General features: G+C 41.3%; 1 protein-coding gene across 1 annotated transcript in view; it reads right to left on the bottom strand.

Moving 5' to 3' along the window:
• The window catches only part of NELL2 (neural EGFL like 2), a gene marked incomplete at its 5' end in the record, with an annotated part of 258,597 nt that overhangs the window by 20,187 nt on the left and 215,295 nt on the right, over positions 1-23,115 (bottom strand). Inside the window, one exon of the mRNA XM_019543949.1 lies at positions 11,904-12,044. Within this exon, the coding sequence (XP_019399494.1) occupies positions 11,904-12,044 (141 nt within the window). The remainder of the gene's footprint in view (positions 1-11,903; positions 12,045-23,115) is intronic.

Raw genomic sequence — 23,115 nt, 5'->3', positions numbered from 1 at the left:
ACAGAATCCAGAGGAGAGCCACGCGCATGATCAGAGGTCAGGAAAGCAGACCTTACAATGACAGGCTGAGAGCCATGGGGCTCTTTAGTCTGGAAAAGCGTAGGCTTATGGATAACGCATCTCAAAGAACATCAGTCACTGTGCTAATTATTGTATTATTTCTGCATATAAAACCCCACCAAAAATATAACACATTATTTTTCTCCATCTCAGCAGAAAATAGGACACATACCAATGACTTGAAATTGCAGCAAAATAGGTATAGATTAGACACCAGGAAAAAAGTTCTTTACTGTTATAACGGTGAGGCAGTGGAACAGACTACCTATGAAAATTTTGGAATCTCCTTCATTGGAAGTTTTCAGCAAGAGGCTGCATAAGCATTATTAGGGATGGTCTAGTGGTAGTTATGCCTGGAGTGTTCTGTGAAGAGCTACAGATGGATGCCCAGAAGAACATGCATGGATTGCTGGGAGATCACAAAAGCACTACAGCCCAGAGTAGGTAGATATTAGAGAGGACAATGCTCAGCATCAGAAGTATGAAACAGAGCTCCATAACAAGCTTAGTTACAAATGCACATTAAGGGGCCTGGGATAAGTTTATGAAAGGGAAAGGATGACAGAAAGGGGGTGTGATGTGTGAAGTTGTTAGCTGTCCTCAGATTGCAGAACAGATGGAGTGAGTTTGGTTTTTCCCATGCTTTTGAACTTTGCTAGGGACTTCTAATTGCCTTTTCCACCAGCTGAATGTGATTATATCCTGCCCTCTCCTCAGATGGCTTACCTTCTAAGCCCTTTATCAATCTTGTATAACTGCCCCACAGGGCTGAGAAGGAGTTTTTTCCGCTCTTGTCACTACGGATGTCAGGGGTTATTTTTCACCTTCCTCAGGAGCATTGAGTGATTTCTTTGGGGTATGCCAATGCTCCTGAGGGAACTAAAACCTGAAAGTTCTTGGTTAGAGGATATTGCCCCATAGCTCAGGGTCAAACTGATCATCACCTTTGGGATCAAGAAGGAATTTTACCCCACAATCAGACTGGTTCAGGCCCTGGGAGGTTTTGTGTTGCTCTGTAGCAGGGTGTGTATTCCTTTTCCTTGGATTTCACTATTCCATTTAACAACCCTTGAAATGGCAGGACACAGACAGATCCCTTATCCCCCCGCTTTACCTGTGATGGGTTAAGGTGTTCTTGGTATCTCTGGGTTATGTTCCTTGTTTTGGTTGTGTAGCTTTAGGAATAAGTTACATAAGCACTTGTATGGGACAGTTTGCATAAAGATGTTGCTGTTTTGAGCAGGGGCTGGACTAGATGACCTTCTGTGGTCTCTTGCAGCCCTACTTTTCCATAATTCTATGAAAAGGATGAGTGTTGAATTCCCATTTCAAGATCAACCAAAGGAAGCAGCTGCTCTGAATGTTTCTACTGAGGCATAAGGACTGCTAAAGGGGTGTATAGGTAGCAGAGTTGTGGAGGTGAGCTATGGGAATACTTCTCAGAGAAGCAGCAGAGGTTGATTGTGCTCTAGTGGAATAGGCTCTAATATTCTCTGGAGCCTGCCTTCGCTTAGATACCCCCAAACCCACCCACCTGAGTTGGTTCACTGTGCTCAAAAAGTAGCAGTTATCAATGGCTGAATGTCTAACTAGGAGAAAGTATCAAGCAGGGCTCTCCATATGTCCAGTATGATTGAATATCTTCATTAATGATTTGCAGGACAGCACTGAGTGCACACTTAGCAAGCTTGCAGACAACACCAACTTGAGTGCAGTTGCAGAATCTCCCAAGAGTAGGATTAGGATTCGGAATGAACTTGAGAAACTGGAAAATGGTCCAAAATCAATCAGTTGAAATGTAATAAGGACAATCGTGCAGGATGTTCCACTTAACAAGAAACAACTGCATACACAAATACAGACTGGGGAATGATTAGGTGAGATACTGCAGAAAAGGAACTGGTGGTTACAGTGAACCATAAACTAAATACAGCCAACCGCACATTCTCATTACAAAAAAAGGCCAATAGCATATTGAGCTGTATTAACAGGAGTGTCATTTGCAAGACAAGGGAAATGATTCTTCTTTATTCAGCACTGGTGAGACCTCACTTGGAGTACTGTCTCTAGTTTTGGGCCCTTCACTTCGAACAGATGTGGACAAACTAGAAAGAGTCCAGCAGAGTGACAAAAATGATTAGAGGTTTAGGAAACATGACTTAAGAGAAAATGTTGAAATAACTGGGATCATTTAGTTTCAAGAACAAAGGATTTGATAACAGTCTTCAGATAACTGAAGAGTGCTTACAACGGTGATGGAGAAAAATAGTCTCCATTGCCACAGTGGACAGAACAGGAAGTCATGACCTTAAATTGCAGGAAGGGAACTTTTGGTTGGATATTAGGAAGACCTTTTTTTTCTCATTGGGAACAAGCTGTGGAAGTTGTGGAATCTCCACCCTTAAAATTTTAAAAAGTAGATTACGCAAAACACTTGATTGGTATAGTTTAATCAGGGTGGTTGGGTTAGATGAGCCCCTGAGGCCCCTTCCAGTCTTACTTTTCAATGATCCTATGACAATCTTTGAATGTGAAGGGGGTAACCCATCAATGAGGGTTAAGAGCAAGCTAGGAGAGTACCTGCAGGGTTTTGCTCACTGTTGGTAAAAGACTAAGGACTAAATATACAAAAAACGGATGGAAGGAAGGCACCTAAAATGCTACGCCCAGGTGGATCCAGGGGAGCGTGTTTAAATGCTCCTTCAGTCCCATCTTTGGCTGTGTGGCACATGCACAATGAGCTCTCTGAGCTCACCAGCTTGTTAGAGCAGATCCTGGTTGGAGCCCCTGAAAGCCACTGCCAGTCCCACATACCATTGCCTGCCACTGAATTTGGCAGCAGGGAAAATGGTGGGGAGCAGTAGCAACATTCAGCTTCTGGGTCCGACAGCTGTGCCAAATCAGTGACTGCAGCCAAGAGCCAGGCTGAGGAGCTGGTAAGCTCAAAGAGCTCACTGTGTACGTATTGTAGAGATGGAGGGGTGTTTAGCCCTTCCCTCCCTCTTGGACTCACTCCTGGATGTACCCATCTAGTGTTTAGCTTTAAAATGATAACAATAAGTTTTAGAAAAATATTATAGATTGATACATAATCTGACATGATTTTTGGTAGGAACTTAAGACAAGGCCTAAGGAAGGCTCTGCCTTCCTTTGTCCTCAACCCTGACAAATGAAGCCATTGTGGGGGGATAAGCTATTACCTGATAGATGCGTGACAGGAAATGGTTCTACGGATTCAAATTGAGGAACCATTGCTGGTACTTATGTGGGGCTACTTCTCTTATGGATGGAAAAACTCCAATAAACCCTTAGGAAAAAATGGAATGGGAAATATTGTATATCCTTTCAGTGGCTGGTACATACAAGTTGCTAAGAAGGGTACCCTGTAAAATTAAATGGAAATCCAAAATTCTTTAGAGAGAGTAAGCAGTCCCATAAGCAAGTTGGAATGGGTGATGCTCATATAAAACTGAAAATCGCCCCCACTCAGTGGCAATTCTTTCTGGCACAGTCTCTCCTAAAGTCTAACTCTAAGCAGCATTTAGAGGGCTAATTTGGCAACTAGAAAACTGTCCTACCTGTGCACAGGGAGCTTAATCCTTCTAGACAGTGGCTGCATCTACACGAGTGGTGAACTGTGCAGCTGTTACTGGGCAGTCATTTAGTACTTGCATACTTGAGTCCTGGCACAGTTTTTTTCAGACTGTGCAGTAGTTTGTTACTACTGTGAAGTAGTGACGTGTCATGGTTAGTGCCCACCAATGCTACTGCACAGTAGCAATGAACTACTGTGCAGTAGCTTCTTGTGCAGATGCCCCCACTTTTGACTATTTCTGTGTAGTGCTATTAGCAGCCTTGGTCCCATATTATTAATTTCAAGGCTGCTATTAGAGGTAAGTGCTCTGAATATAAGTCTTTAATGAAGTGCAAACATCTGAGCAAAGGCTGAACATGCTCTATGTGTAACAACAAGGTAACGAGTCTAAGAGATGGAAGAGCAGGCAGCAGATTGTTCCTGCATCAATTAGACACCTTCTTTAAGTCAGTTCAAGTGGTACTTTTAATACTGAAATCAATCAGGTTTGACAAATCGCTGGTTCAATTTGCATGAATGGCTGCCCTCCTTACCAACAAGGTTCTTAAGTAGCTTACACTGTATTAGGTAGAATGTTGTGTACGCTGAATATGTCCTTTTGAGAAACCACATCTGAAGTAGAGGATGGGTGGCTTGGGAAGAAGGATGGCCCCTTCACTCTAATACACAAATGGGATTAGTGGAAATAGTTTTGTAGGAACAGCTTAACAATTGCTTTGTCTCTGAGTACCAGAATCGCCTCAATCATACGGGAGAGATTACGGTGAGCTTGGCTGCATCTTAACTGACTTTTCTGAGAACCTTCAAGAGCAGTGAAATTAGGGGATAAGTATGTACTACTGCATGGGGCCAAGAAAGAAATAATGCATCTGACAGGGATGCCAGGTTCTTTTTCCCTCAGGAACAGAAAGTTTGACATTCATGGCTCGTATCTGCCACAAATAAATCCAAGAGAGCACGGTATGATTTAAGAACCCTTCAAAAATGTGAAGAGGGGATCATCCATTTTACAATTTAATTAGTTTAAACTAATTTAAACCCTCAGATAGAAGATCCTTCACTGCTGTTGCACTTCTCTTGTATTTTGGAACCCCAAACCCAGAATAGCACCCTACTACTGTGGACATTGCCATGGGTAATGAGGTAATGTCTGTAGTATTCAGAGCTGCCTGCAGAAATGTTCTTCACCTCAATTGCACTTCAGATATTAGGGTCTTGAATCCCTCTGAATCTTCTTGTGGCAATTTGTTAATAAAGTCTGGAAATGTATAATTAAGAACATCAGATCTAGTAAGCAGAGCCTATGAGCTTGAAATTTTGAAAGGTTAAATTCATTGATAAGTTCTTTTTGAAATCCAAAAGCTCAAAGTGATTTTTTCTTTATAATCTGGGGTAACTTTAGGTTGATGCCATCTATTTAATTCATTTGAATTTGCCACAATAGAGAATCCAGTGCCTGATGAGAACAAAGTTATTCCACTACCACAAAGGGTAAGTTTTTTGTCCTTTTTTCTTGACCATGGGCAAGCAGTATCTAGCATCTGCCAGACATTTTTGGCAAGTTTTATCAGGGGTTCATTAATCCCAAGACCTACTCTCTCTGGCACAATTGTAAGCAAAAATGTCTATTAACTTATCGACCGCCTCCTGCATTTCATAAGTAGGACCTGGAACAATTTAGCAACTCTTCATCGAATTTTGGAAGCTTTTATAGTAAACTGGATGAGATGGTGTAAAAGCAATCAATACTTCATCCAGAGTTAAAGGAGAAGTCCTTCTGTCCTTATTCTGAGGTTGTTCTTCCTCTGGATCCCAAGTGTTATGAGGAGTTCTGCCACTGAGGACTTGTCTATACCATGTCAGCAGTGACTCCAGGAATGATGGATCTGAGCATGTCTCACCTACCAATGTGCTCCAAACTGGAAGGAAGCTGCTTTGGACTTGTCCTCAGCATCTGCTCTTAGACCTGTCAAAAACCTGGAACTCAAGAGCAGGCACTGAGAAGCATAGACAGGACCTGACTTTTTCTTTTTTTATGAGGTTGTACATGAAAGGTATGCCTATAATAAGGACCCCAGAGGCTCTACTGTGGCCACATATAGACACTATAAATAAAAGGATTAGAGGCCAAGAGGAAGGACAGCAGGGCACCTGGTTATCAACACAGATCTTATATTTAGGTCTGTAGAAATTTCTAGAAGTCCCAGATGCATAAAAGCATGGGAGCAGCAGGGGAGTATGTGGGAGAGCCTTCACTCCAGTGCAACTCAAAGAGGAATTCCATATCACGGTAGGCAGTGCAGGTGCAGCTTTGCCAGTTAAAGCCCTACAGTAGCATTTGGTAAGTACTGTTGAGATAGCAGGCTGGGCCTGCATACCACTGGAATTTAAAGCCCTACTGACAACAAAGGGGACTTTGGGTCCCCCATGACTTGAAGCTCTTTTATATGGTGTACCTCATTAACATGAACGGAGGTATGGCTGTAAATTCCCAGATGAAAGCACAGCCCATAAAAGAAGCTAAAATTTAAGTGTTCAGTACTGACACTGTCATTAAGCACTGAAAAAGCACTACTGGCAAAGCATACAATAAATCAGGCAGCTCAGTCACTATGGTCTGACCGATCATTGACAATATACTCTCAGGAGTTCAATCACTACTTAATTTCATCCACTCCCTGAAATGAAAGCAGAGAGGTGATTAATACCTCTTTTTAAATAAAGCCTTTTGAGGGTATCTGGTCTACTCAGCGGTGAAGGGGCACATGTCCCTGTCCCTCCATGCTCTTCACAGGGACAGTTTTTCCTTTGAAGCTCAAGGCTTAGATGAAGCAGCCCGAGAGCTAACAGGCGCTGAGTTCACAAGGGCACACCTTGAGGTGATCAGGTGGCTAAAATGATCCAACTCTGAAGCAGATCAAATTAAATAATCAAGAAGAAATATTTTAAGCCTGGAAACTAAATGCTCACTAAGCTAAGATTGTAAGCACTAAACTGAAAAGTTTCTTTGTGAGAGGAGAGTGCTGTGTGGATACTGGGAGATAAGTCTTAATCCTACAAGTGGTAAGAAGACCAGAGAGGTGGTTGGTCCTGCATCACTCCATATGCCTTCGGGATAGCACCCAGAACTCAAGTGAAGATGTCACAAACACTGCTAACCAGAAGATCTGGATACCAAGTTCCTGGTGTACTAGCACTTCAAAAGCAGTATGTGTATATAAACCATAATTTAAGGAAGAATACTATCATTAACCAAGGGGCTTTCCCATTTTTTGGAGAACTCTACACTGGAGTCTGCATTTCTCCTTCATATCATTTCTGAGACCTCCAAGGTATGCCCAAGAGATTTCTGAAAAAACATTCACTCCTCAATACAGAACTGAGTGTGAAGAGTGTAGCTTGTTCAGAGATTTCCAGAGGTTTAAAGGTGTGAGCAACTAAGAAAGTCCACTGATCATGGAGAAATGAAGGAGGTTACTTATTCAAATATATTTTACCTCATTGAGCTTTGAGCTAAATCTCTTTATTTTACAGACCCTTATTGATAAAAGGACTTAAGCAGGCTTACATTAGGGTTGAATTTACTCCAAATTTACCCCAAATTGTTCAGGCAAACCTCAAAATTCTCATTTCACTTCTGTTTATGTAAATGTGGCTGCTTGTACAAACTAAAAAGAATGCTTCAACCAAGAGCTGGGCTAGAAATTTTGTACTCTGGTGACATTTCTTTTGCTTTGTTTTTCTGGTCAGGTCAGAAATACTACCAGGTATGGGCTCTTTTGTTGTATTTGGATCCTTTGCTCTTGACATAGACATAAACCAGTGATATGAAGAGGTGTCAAAAGCAGGGAGAATCTTAAAAACGTTTAGAAAACTTTGAAATGGTTTATGGTTCAGCTGTAGTTCTGATTAAAAGGTTAGGGTTTTCCTTTGTCTGAAAGGTTTTTCTACTAATTAGTATTTTTTATTAGGTATAAATAGTAATCTGTCCCTAGGATGTTCAACTTTCTGTATTGCAATGCCGTATTTGAGAGACAACGTCAGGCTTCCATCCTACAGGAATGAATACAGAGTGATACCAATAAAATATTAATCTCCCTTCCCATCTTTAGTTGCTACATATTCCAAAATTTAGAGCTGCAAACAGTCAATCAATCAAACTGAAAGCGTTCCATTGTTAGTGACGTGGAGTATCAACAATATGCAGGTATTTTCCTAGTACCTAAGAATTTATTCTAATCAGATGTCACTTTCTGTATATATTTATTAAAGAGCTTCTGGTACCTTGTAGAAAACTGTAAAAAGCATTCCATTAAAAGGCAATTCTGAATATACATAACAGTTTGTGCATTTCTTTTCCCTTGGCTTTTCATTTGCATAGAAATAGGATCATTGTTGCTTGGGAGTTTGAATGCTCATCTGTAGTAAGAGACACATTGCAAAAAGTTTAATACCATGAGTTTCAATATGGGTGAACAACCAAAACTCTTGTAGGATAGACTGGCATCTGCCAAGTCACAGTGCTAAAGCTACCAGGCAAATGCAGGAAATCAGCCACCAATAAACCACGAACAATGGGTGGGTTCATCATTTGGAATAGCGGGGTGATCTCATGGTCAAGTAGGATCACAGTTTCTCCAAAACTATTCGACATGTTCCTGTTCTAACATCTGTCAGACTAGCACTAAAATGTAGCCATTTCTTCAGAGCCAGCCTTATCAAGGCAGTAACTGATTCAAATAGCCAAGCAGCTAATTCACCTGGGAGTACACGCTTTCAGCTGTGGTGAGAACGTGTTGAAGTAAAGTAGTGGTGATGTGGATACTGAAAAGGTCACTCTTGCTCTTAGTGGAGAACATTCTGTGTGCCTACATTAGTGAAATTAATTCAATTCCTTCCCTTTGGGATTGACACTGCCCACAGACCTGAGCTTAAACAACAAAGATAAGAGGCTCACGCTGTGTGAGCATTTAGCGTTTACAACTACCTAATATGAAAGAATACTCACAATTTTCATCTAAACAGACTGTGACAGATCACACAGCCTTATTTTTTCTGAAGAAGTCCTTTATAGTAGTAACCCATAAATGTTTAAAAGAGTAAGGATTTCAGACTAAGAGAGCTGCTTTTTAAAAGAACTGCATACCCACTTACCTGCCGTTCTCCTAAACACAATTCACTCATATCTCTGAAATGATACTCTACAATGCTAAAATGACCCTCCCCGCATATTTGCAAGCTTGTAATGTATGCCTCCAATTGCCACTTTCTAAAGGTAATAATTTTAAGAGTAGAAGCAAGGAAGAAGTTTTAGGGCCCTTAAATCATTCTCTGCAAGAAGACAAGTTTCTTAAACAGGAGCATATTAGTACACAAGGTAATTGTAGAGGAGATCTAACCGGATACACACACCTATACTGAGATTTCAAAGAAGCAGCCTCCACAGTATATTTGCACCCCCTGCTAGGAAGTCTGGTAATCTCTACCCTACTCTAGTAAACATTAGGACCATGTTTAAGTACCATATTTACTCAAATATAAGATGACTGCCCAATAATTAGATTCTATGTGTGGAAAATTCATAAGTTTGCTAACATTTTCTAGGCATACAATCTAATTATTAGAGATTTGCCTTGAATTTTTCTTGTGTCAGAGGTACAGCAGGGAAAATACATCCAGGGGTGAAATGGTCCCCTTGACCACTCCCCTCCCCAACTTCTTCCATTTCCAGCCCCTTCCCACCTACTGTACTGTCAGACTCTGCTCTCCCCTGAGAACATGGAAGTAAGAGGCAACTTGGAAAACACTGACTTTGAAATAAACATGCCTATAGTGATCTACATTGTAGCAGGGCACTAAGGTACCTGCTACTTGGAAAGCTGGAGTAGTAGCTCAGGTCCTGGTTGCTAGGGGCAACCAGGATGCGCTGAGGGCCCACACCCAGAGAGTCAGGTGACTGGAAGGGGCAGGGCTGACTACTATAGGACACACTGGAGGCTGTGAGGGCTCTCTCTCTTTCTCTCTGCTGGCAGATAGGAAAAAGGAGTACTGCCTGAAGGTGGGAAGGAGAATAAGGCCTGAATGTACCCACCGCTAGTTACATGGGTGAGAGGTGGTGTGGTTTGGAGGATGTTTAGCCAGGAGGTTTAACTTTGCGTTGTAGCCCAGGGGCTTGTGTTATTGTTCTGTTGTTGTCGTTACACCGGAGGACCAGGTGAGGCTATTAGAGGTTGGAGAAGGCCTCATAGGGGCTCCACGGTAGCGTGGGGACCCCAGTGCCAGAGAGGGCACAACATTCAGGGGTGCATTGACCCCAGCTCTGAGAAGGGGAGCAGAGGATTGGGAGGGGGCCAGGTAAGGCCGGTAAGTTCAAGGCAGAGGGAGAAAAAATTATTTGGAGGCATGCTTCCCCAGCACGCAAGTCCCACCCGACCAGGGCCCCACTCAACTTACCCCTGCTCCTGCCTCTCCGGCACTATCCTTCACTGCAGGGGCCTTGATCTAGCCTCTGCCCTTTCTCTCCCTCACAACTGACCTGCTGGGCTGGGGCGTGTGCGTGCATGCACACAGGCACTCAGCCCCCCACCCAAGCCTCGGATCAACTCCAAGTGGCTCTGAGATCTACTGCAAGAGCCTCCAAGATTTACCAGTGGATCGAGAACCACTGGTTGATGACAACTGCTGTAATCATACTTCTAAGTAGCACCTTTGTACATATTTATATATAGTATCATTTTTTTAAAATGTTGTGCCTCGGGCCAAATTAACCAAATCAGTTCCAAATTCCAACTTGGGACCATGAAAGCCAGAGGCAGCCTCCATGAATTAGGTTGGTCCCTACATATAGTTCATTGGGCTGGACCCTAGCAGAGTCAACAGGTTTTCAAGCCATGCTGACCCTACAGCTCAGCACTACTCAGTAAGTGAAGGGTGTTAATGCTGCAAACCGGTGCGTGGAGTCAGTGGAGCAGGCTCCGAGCGCACCCACCAAGCCTCCGGCCTGCTCCCTGGCCTGGGGGCCTCTGGGAAGGGCCTGCCCTGCTCGGCGGAGCTGCCCCATCCTTCCGGACCCAGCAGGGTCAGAGCCCAGCGACCCCGGGAAGGGGCGGCTGGCCCGGGACGAGGCGGCAGGGGCCCGGGCAGCCCTCCGCGAGTGTATGTCAACCCGGAGCTCCGCAGGGGGACCACGCCGGCGGCGGGAGGGGGGGGAAGCGGGCAGGGGGCTGCTCGCGAGGCGAGGGTCCGGCCACTTCCTCTGACACCCAACCCTGGTGTTTGCTGTTCCTCCAGGTACCAGCCTGGTATTGCAGTACCACCAGGCCTGGCGCCAGTTTGAATACATGCCCCCTTTTTTTTTTTTTTTTTTTTTTTAAGTGTCAAAAAAAAAGTTCCCATCAGCATTTTTGGCACCAAGGGAGGGTGTCAGACTTTGCTCCAGGCTCTCTGAGTGCTGGGCTGGTATTGCAGTACCTCCAGGCCCAGTTCCTGTTCCCTCCTGGGAGAACAAGTGCCCTTTTTTCTTTAAGGACCACACAAAAAATCCATCTGTATGTTTGCCCAATATGGGCCATGTGTATTATAGTCATGTTCTGTGTTAGCTGCATTAAGTCAACTTCATAGTTGGGTTCCATTAATAAACACACACTGCTTTTGGCAGCAGTTTAATGATGGACAATGTATTTAATGAGGTTTCCTTGTATGCAATTGTAAGATGAGGAGCTTTTTCCCTCCAGTATTGATTGGTGAGAAAAAACCTTGTCTTATATTCAAGCAAATATGGTAATATCTGAAAATTTTTTTTATTTTTGGAAAGTCACTCCTTAACCAGTGGAATAGCTTTCTTCTCTATTTTCCTTTGCAGCTAGCCAGGATAGAAAGCCAATCCAGGGTAGGTTGAAGCTACCCACCTTGTCTTTTGGAGTAGAAAGAAGGAAAAGCAATTCTTGGGCTTTTCCAATAAGGATTGCAATCCTCATCACATATCACAGCTATGCCAAGACACTATTTCTTCCTCCTGCCTCTCACATTGAGGACCATGCAAAGTTATTACTGCATCAAAGAAGCCATGAGGCTGAAGGGTGTGCTTTTTGGCAAGTCACTGATTTTTCATGAATGTCTTTCAGACTTTTCCAGGAAGTGCCCAGCAGAGCAGACCCCTAATTGCAGCTGACGATTCTAGGCATTATTGTAAGGCAAATTACAATAGCATATGACCTACTAGATTTTGAAGTTTTTATTAAGTACTGACCTTCACATGACTCTCCGCCTGGTGAAAACATGCCATTGTCATGGTAGCCATCCCTGCACTCACAGTGGTACCAGCCAGGCAGGTTAATGCAGTTAGCACGGCTGTCACATTGAACAAAGCCATCTGAACATTCATCAATGTCTGTACAGGAACAAAAAGAAAAGAAAAAAAACTCTGATGAATCAGATGCATTCTTTTGTTGACAACACCATATTTGTTGCATTACTAGGGTTTATAAAAAAATATTTTCATCCTCAGTTTTGCAATAAATAAAAATGTAGCATTTTTTAACCCTTTCCATAAAACATACAGGATACCTACAAGCCTATATTAATGAATACAGACAACGATCTAATAGCTTTCTCTATTAATCATTAATAACTCATTCAATCACAATAAATGATAGATAGCCTCCTATCTGTTATTGCCAAAGATAGTAAGAAAAGAATAGGTCTCGATTCAAACAATAAGACATATTTCCAACTATTAGTCCTCTGATAGGTCCAGGCCATGCATTTCAGTATTCTGTATTTCAGCAGAATACTAAAATAAAACCTGGCTCCCTGAACCAGTGAATTAATGCCCTTCTAGAGCATAGGTTACAACTACTGGGCAGTGTAACTGCTTTCAAGGGAGAGTGCATGTAGCCAGAAAAAAACAGAATCTGATATTTCATCCTTGGTTTTTACCTTAAATAATATGTTTTCCAAACCATGCCCGATTTTCTTCCTTCAAATTTTATTTCCTCGGAAAGAAAAGGATAGCTTCCAAATGAACAGGTCTCCAGTACACTCTCACTTTTGCCAACATTACATTTGCGAACATTTCTACAATTTCAGCTGAGAAATTTCTGATTTTCTGAGAAAATCAGCTACTCCTGTTCTCAGTGTATTGAGAACAATACCAGCCCTGTCACTTCAAACTTGATTAATAACTGTTCAAACAAATAGCACGGCCCGCAGGATATAATACAACACACCCTTTTTCTCTTAACATGCTGTTGTAATGTGGATTTCTTAAAACAACACCTTTTACTGACTAAAATTTTCCAAAGGCCCCTTCCTTGAATGGATTTCTGGACACCTCCAGCAGATACAACATATAGCAAGCACTTCCTTATTGATTACTAAACACATTAATCCATTATATAAAGTGAGTATATTGTATTTTATTGTTTTCCAACAGCAGGGACTGCAATGCTGCCTAACTTATAGTTCACATCATGGGTCAGATTTTCTCCTCTTACCTATGCAACAATATTTCCATTACAAAATAACGGCTATTCTCACAGAATGAACACCAAGTGGTAGACTTTACTATCTGAATGGTATTAATGACTTGGGATATAGGAACTAAGGAATATAAATAAGAATAAATAGGGATATTCACTACCAGGAACAATAACTATTTCTGCAGCTCTGGACACTACTGTATTGTATACCAAGTATAACAGTAAACTTGAAAAATCAGCTGCCTTCTAAGATGCAGCAGCATCACTGGGGTGGCAAAGTGTTTCACGTCCTTGCCCAGGCTGATCTGCCTTCAGCGGTGCTGGCAGGTAGCATACCTGGGATAATCTGCCAACTCAAAATGATCCCACACTACACTACCTCCCCACACTTCTGGGTTGAGGGTGGGGATCCTGCCTTATCCCCCTCCTCAGCAAGCAGAGGCACAACAACAGGGGAAGCTGAGCCACCTGTCCCCATAACCTCCTCCAAGGTGCCTTCTGGAGAAGGAGACCTGCCTCTAAGGGAACTTTGAGGGGTGTGGAGCAAAAACTCAGATTCCCCCTCCTTCCCCAGAATTTCCCTGGCAATGGCACTTGTTTCCCCTGCTTCCAGATCCAGCTCTTCCTCTGGCACTGGAAGGCTCACACTGCAAGCTGAAACTGGGATGGAGAAGACTGTCATGCTGGTACTGGTAGCTATTTCTGGACGTGGTGCAGGTGCAGGGACAGGTACTGCTTCCACCTCCTTGCTCCCACTGGCAGCAGAAGACTCATGGCTGCCAGGAAAAAGGGTGCATCTATGTTTGGGGGGAAGGGGAAAATTCCAGCTCTCCTTCTCCCTCCCCTGTTAAAAGACCTGGCACCTGCCTTTCCAGCACGCTTCATAATGTTTGCTGTGCTGGAAAATGTGTGTGTGTGTGTGTAATATATTTTCTATCTGTTTAATAAATGTGTGCGTGTGTATGTAATATATGTGCTTTCCTGCACAGTGATAGATGAGACACTGCTAGGGATAACATGGCTTTCTTTTTAAAAAGTGTGTGTGGGGGGGAAATAACAAGAACAAATAAGAGGATTTGGGGAGAAGAATAAATTGAAAGAAATGGATTGGATAGGGATATGTAGAGGGGTTCTAGACAATTATTAAGGTGTAGCCAATCCTTTCCAAGAAGAGAGACTAGCAAGAGAATGACTAGGAAGTCAGCCACTGCAGCCAGCACCTTTCATATGCTGTTGCTTCCAAACAGACAGCTCACAAAAGTGAGAGCTTTATATGCTGCTTCTACATCCTCCCACAGAGCACTGTGATTGGAAGGGAACTCAGGGAAAGATCACAGTCACTGGCCAGCTACAGGTGTCAATATCAGAGCACTCTGTTCCCCACTCCTCCCCACCCCTTCTCAGTTTGTTTCCCTGCAAGCAAGACCACCTTCCAAATGCCGAATCACCGAATCTTTTCCAAATCGATTCGGATGCTGCGAGTTGATTCAGAGTTTTTAATGGGTCTCATGATTTGATTCCAATTCGATGATTCAGCCACCAATTCAGACCGAATCTCCTCCAAATTGAATCGGCAACCAAAGCTTCGCACACCCCTAATTCATATACATATCAGTTTGAAGGAGTTGAAATAATAAGTGTTTTGTAAGTACATCTTTTTGTGTATCTCTCATTCAACATCCACATTTTTTTCTAGCTGCATTATTTCTGTAGGGGCTGGGAGCAAATTGCTGTTGTGTGTTTTAGGTACATGTGAAGTCAACTCACATACTACACTTTTGTATTAAAAGGATTGCATTAATAGTTATTTTTTTCAATGTTAACTCATTACTGTATTGACTTTAAAATGGTTTACAACTAATTATAGTCTACTATATCTCGTTAATATAGCTCATCCTGATCATCGCCTTCTCTGTCAAAGATTACTCTGACTATGCTACAACAATGCTCACTAGAATTACATTCTAATGTAATTTATCTCATTGAAACTTTTATGGTCAAAAGGTGTCCTTACTCTGTATTAGGAACTTAGAAATAAAAATCCTTTAGTGCAAAAAAATCACCAGAATTTTCAATTTTTGCAATCTATCCCAAGACACCAATAAAATAAGTCCTGCTACAGGATTCAGAAAAGGCAAATCTTTACAACTTTCAGCAGTGTAGTCTGTCTGTCTCTCAAATGGTACAAACTCTGGCCTTTCTCTGGTGAGGAGCCAGGAGACAGTGAGACTTCAGAACAGTTTTGAGAGATCAGAGAAAGATCAATGAGAATTATGTTGCTGGGGTGAGAAAAGGCTGCTTTGCAGTCTACACCTTATGCTATTGGTGTTCCCTTGTTCTCTTAGACACTGGCAGATTGTAAGGCAAAAAAAAAAGAAGGAAAGATCTGAAACCTAGAACTTCCCACATCACTGAGGAGTGTACAGTTTGAGAGTTAGCTTGCTTGCGAGTGCATGATCTAAGTTATTGTGCTAAAGGCTTGGGATCATATGTTCAATATATGACAGCCTGTTGGGGTTGGTCAAAGCTACAACCCCCGCAAAAATCAATGAAGTATGTAGTCTCAAAGGTGGAAGGAAGTAGAATACTGTTGTTGTTCAGACTGGATGTGAATCTTTATGGTTGCTACTTAATCATATGCATTAAAAATACTAGACTGTACATTTCTCCTACTGAAATGTAGAATTTATTTATTACGAATGATGGGGAAGAAAGGGGGTTATGTAGGTTATAGAGGCAGATACGAATTAAAGAAGGCTAGTGTTTCTCTCTTCAGGACAATTTTTTTTAAACTGTAAATCTTATAATTATAAATACAGCGTTGCAGGCACAGGGTTTATGCATTTTGATGAGTTCACTTACTGATTATATTCAGGAAAAACAAGCCTTGAATGACATGTCAGCATTGGTAAACTGACAGCCAAAGGAGCTATTCTGTATTTATTTGCAAACTAACTGACAAACCTATATCACAAGAAATACTACTTGGGATGAAGTGCTTTTACAGATGCCAATAAACAAAGAAATGCATTCCTCCAGTTTCCTTATTGCAGTATAAAAAGTTGTTGGGTAAAGTTATGTACAAATGCCTACCATGAAATGTGCTGATGGAAGCATTCTGTTGGTCTTTACGAATTGTCATATTCTTGACAGATTGCTTGCCTGAATACCATTCTATTGTAACCATTTTTTGCATCAATGCCAAATAATCCATTAATCTTTAAATGGTTTTGCAGTAAATAAAAGAAATCCCTGAGTTTCTCATTACAACTATCCTCAGAAAAAATATTTTCCAGAATGTTTCTTGGTGGAATACAGATTTCTTTCAGTGAGAAACCACATCCTAAGGATCCAAAAATGTTAAGCTTTAATTACAAAAGAATCTAGCTCTGTCAGAAGACAAATTCACAACTCTGTTAAAACACGAAGAAAATGCTGAAGGAGAGCATTTTAAAAAGCTGAAGTGCTGATTTCATGGAAAAATTTCTTGACATTTGGATAAAAGGATTTCTATTTTCAAATGAGCATAGGATGGCTCAGGAAGTGTTATGTGAGGATCTACAACTAAAATGATCTTATTACTATGGGGAAAGCAGCCAGAAGTAATTTTTCTCTTTCCTGTGGTGAAATGTTCTCCTATGAATCATCTTGCAGCTGCTCAATCAGAGGTGTGAGTTGACAGGGGAAGAAGAACTGATTGAAGTTTTGCCTGGCCAATGGCTATGGTATATCAGTAGGCTATGTGGAACATTAACAGCTCTAATGAACTCCTGTTTTATGCTGTACTGGTTAGGCACAAGAAAATGGAATGCTACCCTATATAAGGAGGTTACTGAAAAAACCATTACTCTAACTTTTTGATCTAAAAATCCCTTGTAAAGAATGGCACAATTCAATGAAGGGCTGTGCTTTGTTCAGAGGACACTGGTGACGTCTGAAAGGTAGGCAAAACTGACACAAACTGACACAGAGCCAATTTATATCAACTGGAATGATCAAACTCCATCTTATACTAACAAGGTAGACAAGTGCCTCTCCTGTCTCCTCTGAAAAACTAGATATACTAGATACGTTTTCAGCCATTTCTTATGTAATTAACGTGACACTGTTAATTAAAGGTATTTAACTTCCATGTCTGTGAGAATGTTAGTAACAAAGGGTCTGGACAATGGCACAAGAAGTCATGATGGGGGGAGGAGGGAGGAGGGAGGCTTGCATGTCTCAAGCCATGTAGAAAAAAGGAAAACTGTAGGATACAGCATGTGAAGTAAAGGACAACATGTACAACTTACAACTTGTCAAGCCATGGGCATTTGCTGCTTAGGTCTTTGGGTGGAATACTGGCCTAATTTAAATCAATGGCAAGGCTCCCACTGACTTCAGTGGAGAGAGGATTTCAGCCTGTGCCTTTTTTCCGTATCTCCCATCCTTCCATGTTGAGTAGCCAGACTTTACCAAGGCAGCTGGTGGAAGTAATCCTCCCCCTCAGGCTGGGGAGTAGCTGTAAAGTCCACTCACTACCAGTGTGATAGTACAAGGCTCCAGGAGCCCCTGCAGCATTATAGCTCAGTAGAAATGGGCTAATTTCTGCCAGTGAAATATAGTCTGGAACCATCTTTCCCAGAATCTAGAGCTCTGGAAGAGCAAAAGAGAGTGTAGACTTTGCCTTTGTCTCCAAAATCTGGCATTCCACTGTGACAAAATGTGGCAACTTGCCTTCAAATGTGATTGTGCTTAAAAATAACTAAGATAAGCATACTTGTGATTCTTAAAATTAAAAATCAGCCATACGAATCATTTTTGGACTTCCTTGCTCTTTCTTTTGACTGAAAAACACTTCCAAAATCTTGTTAACTGAAGCTATTCTAATAAAATATGCACCGAACTATTATGCCTGGCATTTCCAAATTTTTGACATGCATCTCCCTTTGGCATGAAAGAAGACTTTATTCCTTTTAAATCATTATGATTTATACCAAAGAAACACTTGTTTCCTAAGCTATGACAATAGTTTCACCTTGCCCATTGGGAAATGGAGAAAAAGCTGGTCCTAAAGAGCTTCAATTTAACAGCTTTTTGCTGATTACCAACAAAAATCAAAGAACAACCTAACAAACAAAATGGTATAAAATTGCCAGCTTTTATCCAGCTGTAGGCGCAAATTCCCATGTGTGGTCAAGCTTGGCTTAGCACAGATCCAGGGAGTGTGCAAGAGACAGGTTTACACCATCTTCTCATTTCTCTGACTTCAAGAGTTGTTGAGAGAGGCCCCAATAGAGTGATGTTACTAATTCATATTTAACACTGAGCATCCAATTCTTCTCTCAGGGATGCTTATGTAAAACCTCTAACATCAGTGGGATTGAACCAGTGTAACAGGGAAGAACTCAATCATAACAATCTTTGCATTATAAACCAACACACAACATATTTCAAATCAACAAAAACTGAGGCCTGATAATGCTTACTTCTTAAGAAGATAGCAGCAAATTCCAAGGTGTGAATATTTTTAAGTTAGTCTTTTTTCCATCCTGGTAGATTTCCTGGGGAAGGGTTCCACTGCACCCAACGTTCTTTGGATATATATCTACACAGCAATTTGAAGGTGTGATGATAGTATATGCTAGCATGCCTCTCCCAGCTTCATCTGACTAGCACCAGTAACAGGAAGTGACAATCTTGGTTTTAGCAACTAGAATGCAAATACAAACCTTCCAGGAACCCTGGGCATTTAAGTCCGGTTATTAGCACATGCCTCTGATAACCAAACTTATTTCAAAACATATCACAATAGGTTTAGGAGACATACCAATTTCAAAGTTAGGTAAAAATATAAGTAAACACAAAATGGTCTTTTCCTACCAGGAGCCATTTGAACAACCAAATACCAGCATTGTTTTAGAAACAACTTTTTTTCAACAAAACGTGGAAAAGGTAAGTGTTACCTACAAATGGCAAGATTTATTATGGAAAATAAAATGCCAAGGAAAGTGTCAGATGATGCCTGGATTTTCCAAACCTGTTTATCTCATCCCAGATTTCAGAAAATACTGTAGGCAATAAGGAAAGACTTTATTCCATGCAAAAAGATAGTAAATACACACAAAATCCAATGAATATGTATTTCCTGCAATGTTTTGGAGTATCTGTGAAAATGTTTTATTTTCCCTGCTGGAAGTTGTAGCTCACTCTCTTTTACATTTAAAAAACAGAAAATTGTTTTCGTTGGTTTTCTTGTAATAGAGAAGTTTTAATAAGATGAGTGCTGAGCAGATCCTGCTGTTCAACTGGACCTTTGATTTGAGATCTCACACAGATCTCAGGCCCCAGTGGGGAAACATAAGAGCCAGAAACAAGTTCAATATACAGCAGTGATCTCTCTGTTAAAACAAGATACCAGCCTTTGGGAGTTCCATACTGCTCCATTACATCTAAACTGTATGAATATAAACATGATACAGAGAACATGAAAACCAGAAGAAAACAAAAGGCAAGATAGCTAAACTAAACCAGGAAGAATCCTGTTTTACCAGAAAAGCAAAGTTGTTCTGAGTGCCTTTTAAATGCGTTTTGAAAAGACCACACAACTCCTCTCTTCTAAGGCTGCTACTTGTAGCCAAACGATGTTTCCTCCTTGAATAAAAAAAAAAACCTACAGCCTATTTTCTTTTAGAACTTCATTCTGGTATACTGAGGTTACTGTGAATGTTTAAAAACCAGGTATTGCATCCTAAGTATGATCTGACCTTCATTCACTGCATAGCATCTCACATGTACTGAGATCCAGCTGAGCCACAGATCTGTAGATATTACTGTGTGTGTACTTCAGCATTCCAATAAAAATTAAAGAGAGAGAAAAAAAATCTTTCAAATATGGAGGATCGGACTATGGACCAAGCTGGTGTGTGAGGTGCAAAAAAAAGAGGAAAACATCGTGGAAGAGTACTTTTTCAGCTTTCTCATCTTGTACTTCAGCACGGCCCAACCCTTGAATGAAAGGACTGCATTATCATACAAATACAAGCCATTTCAAATAAGATGCAAGGGAAATGATAAATACGGTGCCATGGTCTCTCTCCCTTCTCCTGCACCACCTTTGGAGTTGAATGGTCAGCATAGGAGGAAGTGATTTTTGAGATCTTTTAATGGGTTGTTCATTTATCTCCCCTCCATATTCTCCTCCCCAGAACTCAAGCAGGAATTTGGCTGAGTCAGCCGAAAGCCATAATCTGGACCAAAGGGTAACAAATTAGTTAGAGCATGGGACATAAACGTCATTTTCAAATCACTTCAACAGGTTGAGTTTATGCTGCAGTTTTGTTCTTCACTACAAATTCTTACTGTCAGGCAGCATGAAAGGATAAACCTATCGATGAAACAGGTCATTTTTTTTGTATCCTAGCAAAAGCATGATTGCATTTTTAAAGTACCCTGTCCATGGAAAACTAATTTAGTTCCATTAATGAAAAGGAAGCAAAATGTGATTGAAGATGTAATACGGAATTATAGTTCATTAATTCTTCAAGTATGTAATTTTCCAGAGTCCTGATCCCCCATTGATTTCTGCACACCCCCATAGGTCCTGCTAAATGCCAGCAAAAGGAAATTCAATCGTGTTGTTATTTCATGTGTGGCAGTGGCAGTGCTCCAAATTTAGATAGAAACATTATGAAAGGGTTTTTTCCAGTGACTGCTTCACCATGCAGCCCTGTTAACATTTCTTTGTTGTCAAAAATTGATCAATCACAAACCCACAGACAACTGAGACTATGACAGTTTCTCATTATGCAGCCAATACCATCAAAGGATATGACACTTGTAACAATTGAAGATGATAATTCAGAACACCTAATTAGGTATGATGAATTGGATGTATGCTTGAATAGTTTAAAAAAAAAAAAATCAGGTAGTATTTTTTTTTTTACCAGAATCTATTAAATTGGTTATGTCAGTGCCCATTAAAGAGTTAAGGCTAATTGATAGTAGTGACTTCTATTTTTAGATGCTAAGATGCCGTTTTGCTGTCAGTTTGTCTAAATTCTGTAGTGCAGCAGTTAATCTTTAAGCTAATTTAATGCTTTGGTGTCAGTATTACTTCTATTTCAAAAAAGGAAACTTTCTTCCTTAGACAGCATGAATTTGTCCACCTCTCCCCTCACAGCCCTCAACAAGGTACATGGAAGTAGTCATTTGGGTTTCATGAACTTTTTTGAGACTTACAATACTTTATTTGCATATGTACAAAAAGGGTAAATTCACAAGCAGTGCTCTGTAAAAATGCTGTCAATTAGTATCTATTGGTAGCTGAAGTCTAAAGTGCTTACATAAACATATTTTGCCCAAACAGAAGACAATTCATTTTGCAGGGTACTTTCTGACTCTCACTCTGAAAGGTCTATGCAAGGATTCTCAATGCATCAGCAGAACCCTCTTTGAGGAGAATGAGAGTTTGATACACAGATCAAATATGTGCCCTCAAGTTTTTATACAATATGCTGGATGCCAAATATTTCAAGTCAAATTCTGGCCATAGCTCACAGTGGCACATAATAGAGAACTGCTTCAAGTATTAGGTGCTTTAACCAAAGTTTCTGAGGGGAATTTTATCAGCTCCAGTGAGCTTTGTTCCAGACTCCAAGGCTGCATCCTGACGAGTGTGGATGTGCAGTATGTGGTGCCGCAGACCTGTCTATGGTGCCACACACTACACAGGCAGGCTTCCCCTGTACCACTACTTTGTAGCGCAGGGGATTTTTTTGATCCTGGGAGACCCTGGAGTAAAAAAAAAAAAAGCCAAAAAAAAGGGGTGGTACACGTTGCAGCAGTGTGTGCCACCCAAAACCAGAGCTTGGACAAAGGGGACCGCACTCCAGCTGCTGGCCAGGCTCCCAGCTGCAGGAGCACTGTGGCTGGTAGCTAAAAGTAGCTAATTTTACACATGCTTTTTCTTAACCTAGAAAATAAAATGTACTAGGCATATGTATTCATATATTTTGGATATCCACATAATGACAACAAGAGTAGGGGATAGAAAAATAAAAGATATAAGGATGGGAAGTGCTACAGACTTTATTTCCACTAATAGGAGAATGGTTCATAATTCATGAGAGTGTTTATAGTGAATTATGAAGGTCATTCCTGATTTGTGTTATATAATGGAAAGAAATTCTATTGTTATACTGCCCAGCTGCACCTTACATGTTCTATTTATACCATGTTGCATGTTAAACAGCTCAATAATTCAAGTATTTAGTATTTTAATAAATGAAGAGCTTTCTTCTGAAAACAATATAGTAAATATTTGGATCAATTAAAAATTCCTCCAAAGGCATTTTTAATAAAACACTAGAATGCTTCACCTCTTCAAACTTTTTTTTGTAACATGCTACTTTTGGGTTTTGCAATGCTTTTTGTGGATCTTCCCTACAGAGGAGTATAGTATTGAATCAAGTAAAGGAAAAAAAATCTTAAAAATAGCTAAAACTTCTAGCATTTTCAGCCACAGAATCAGTAAAAAAATATGTTTTACTATTTAAAATCCAGTTAATCTGAGGAAGTAAAGAAAATTTGGAATTTCAGGGCGCATGACCACTCAAAGGGAAAAATGGAATGGAAAAAAGGACCAGTCAAAACATACATACAAACACTGCCCTGCTGCGGGGGTAGGGTGCCATGGGGGAGGGAAGCAGGGCAGGAACCCGAGCCTGCAGTGGGCATCCTATCCCCACCCCATACACAGATCTGTGGGGCATGAGTCACACCCCCCCCGGGAGTCCACACAGTAGCAAGGAGCCAGCTCCTCCACCCTGCACCCCTCACAAGCTGCCCACAACCCTGTCCTGCTCCCTGGGGCCCTGTCACTGCATATTGCTGCCCTGGGTGCCAACCCCCACACACGCCCAGGGCTGGGCAGCAGCAGCCCCAGTGCTGCACAGCTCCTTTCCTCCCTCCCTATGGGGGGCCTCAATCCTGCGCACTTAC

This window comes from Crocodylus porosus, unplaced genomic scaffold (genome assembly GCF_001723895.1).
Source record: "Crocodylus porosus isolate Cpor-Errol unplaced genomic scaffold, CroPor_comp1, whole genome shotgun sequence".
Taxonomy (NCBI): Eukaryota; Metazoa; Chordata; order Crocodylia; family Crocodylidae; genus Crocodylus; species Crocodylus porosus.
The sequence above is the reverse complement of the archived record's forward strand: the minus strand, read 5'-3'. Positions and strand labels throughout refer to the sequence as shown.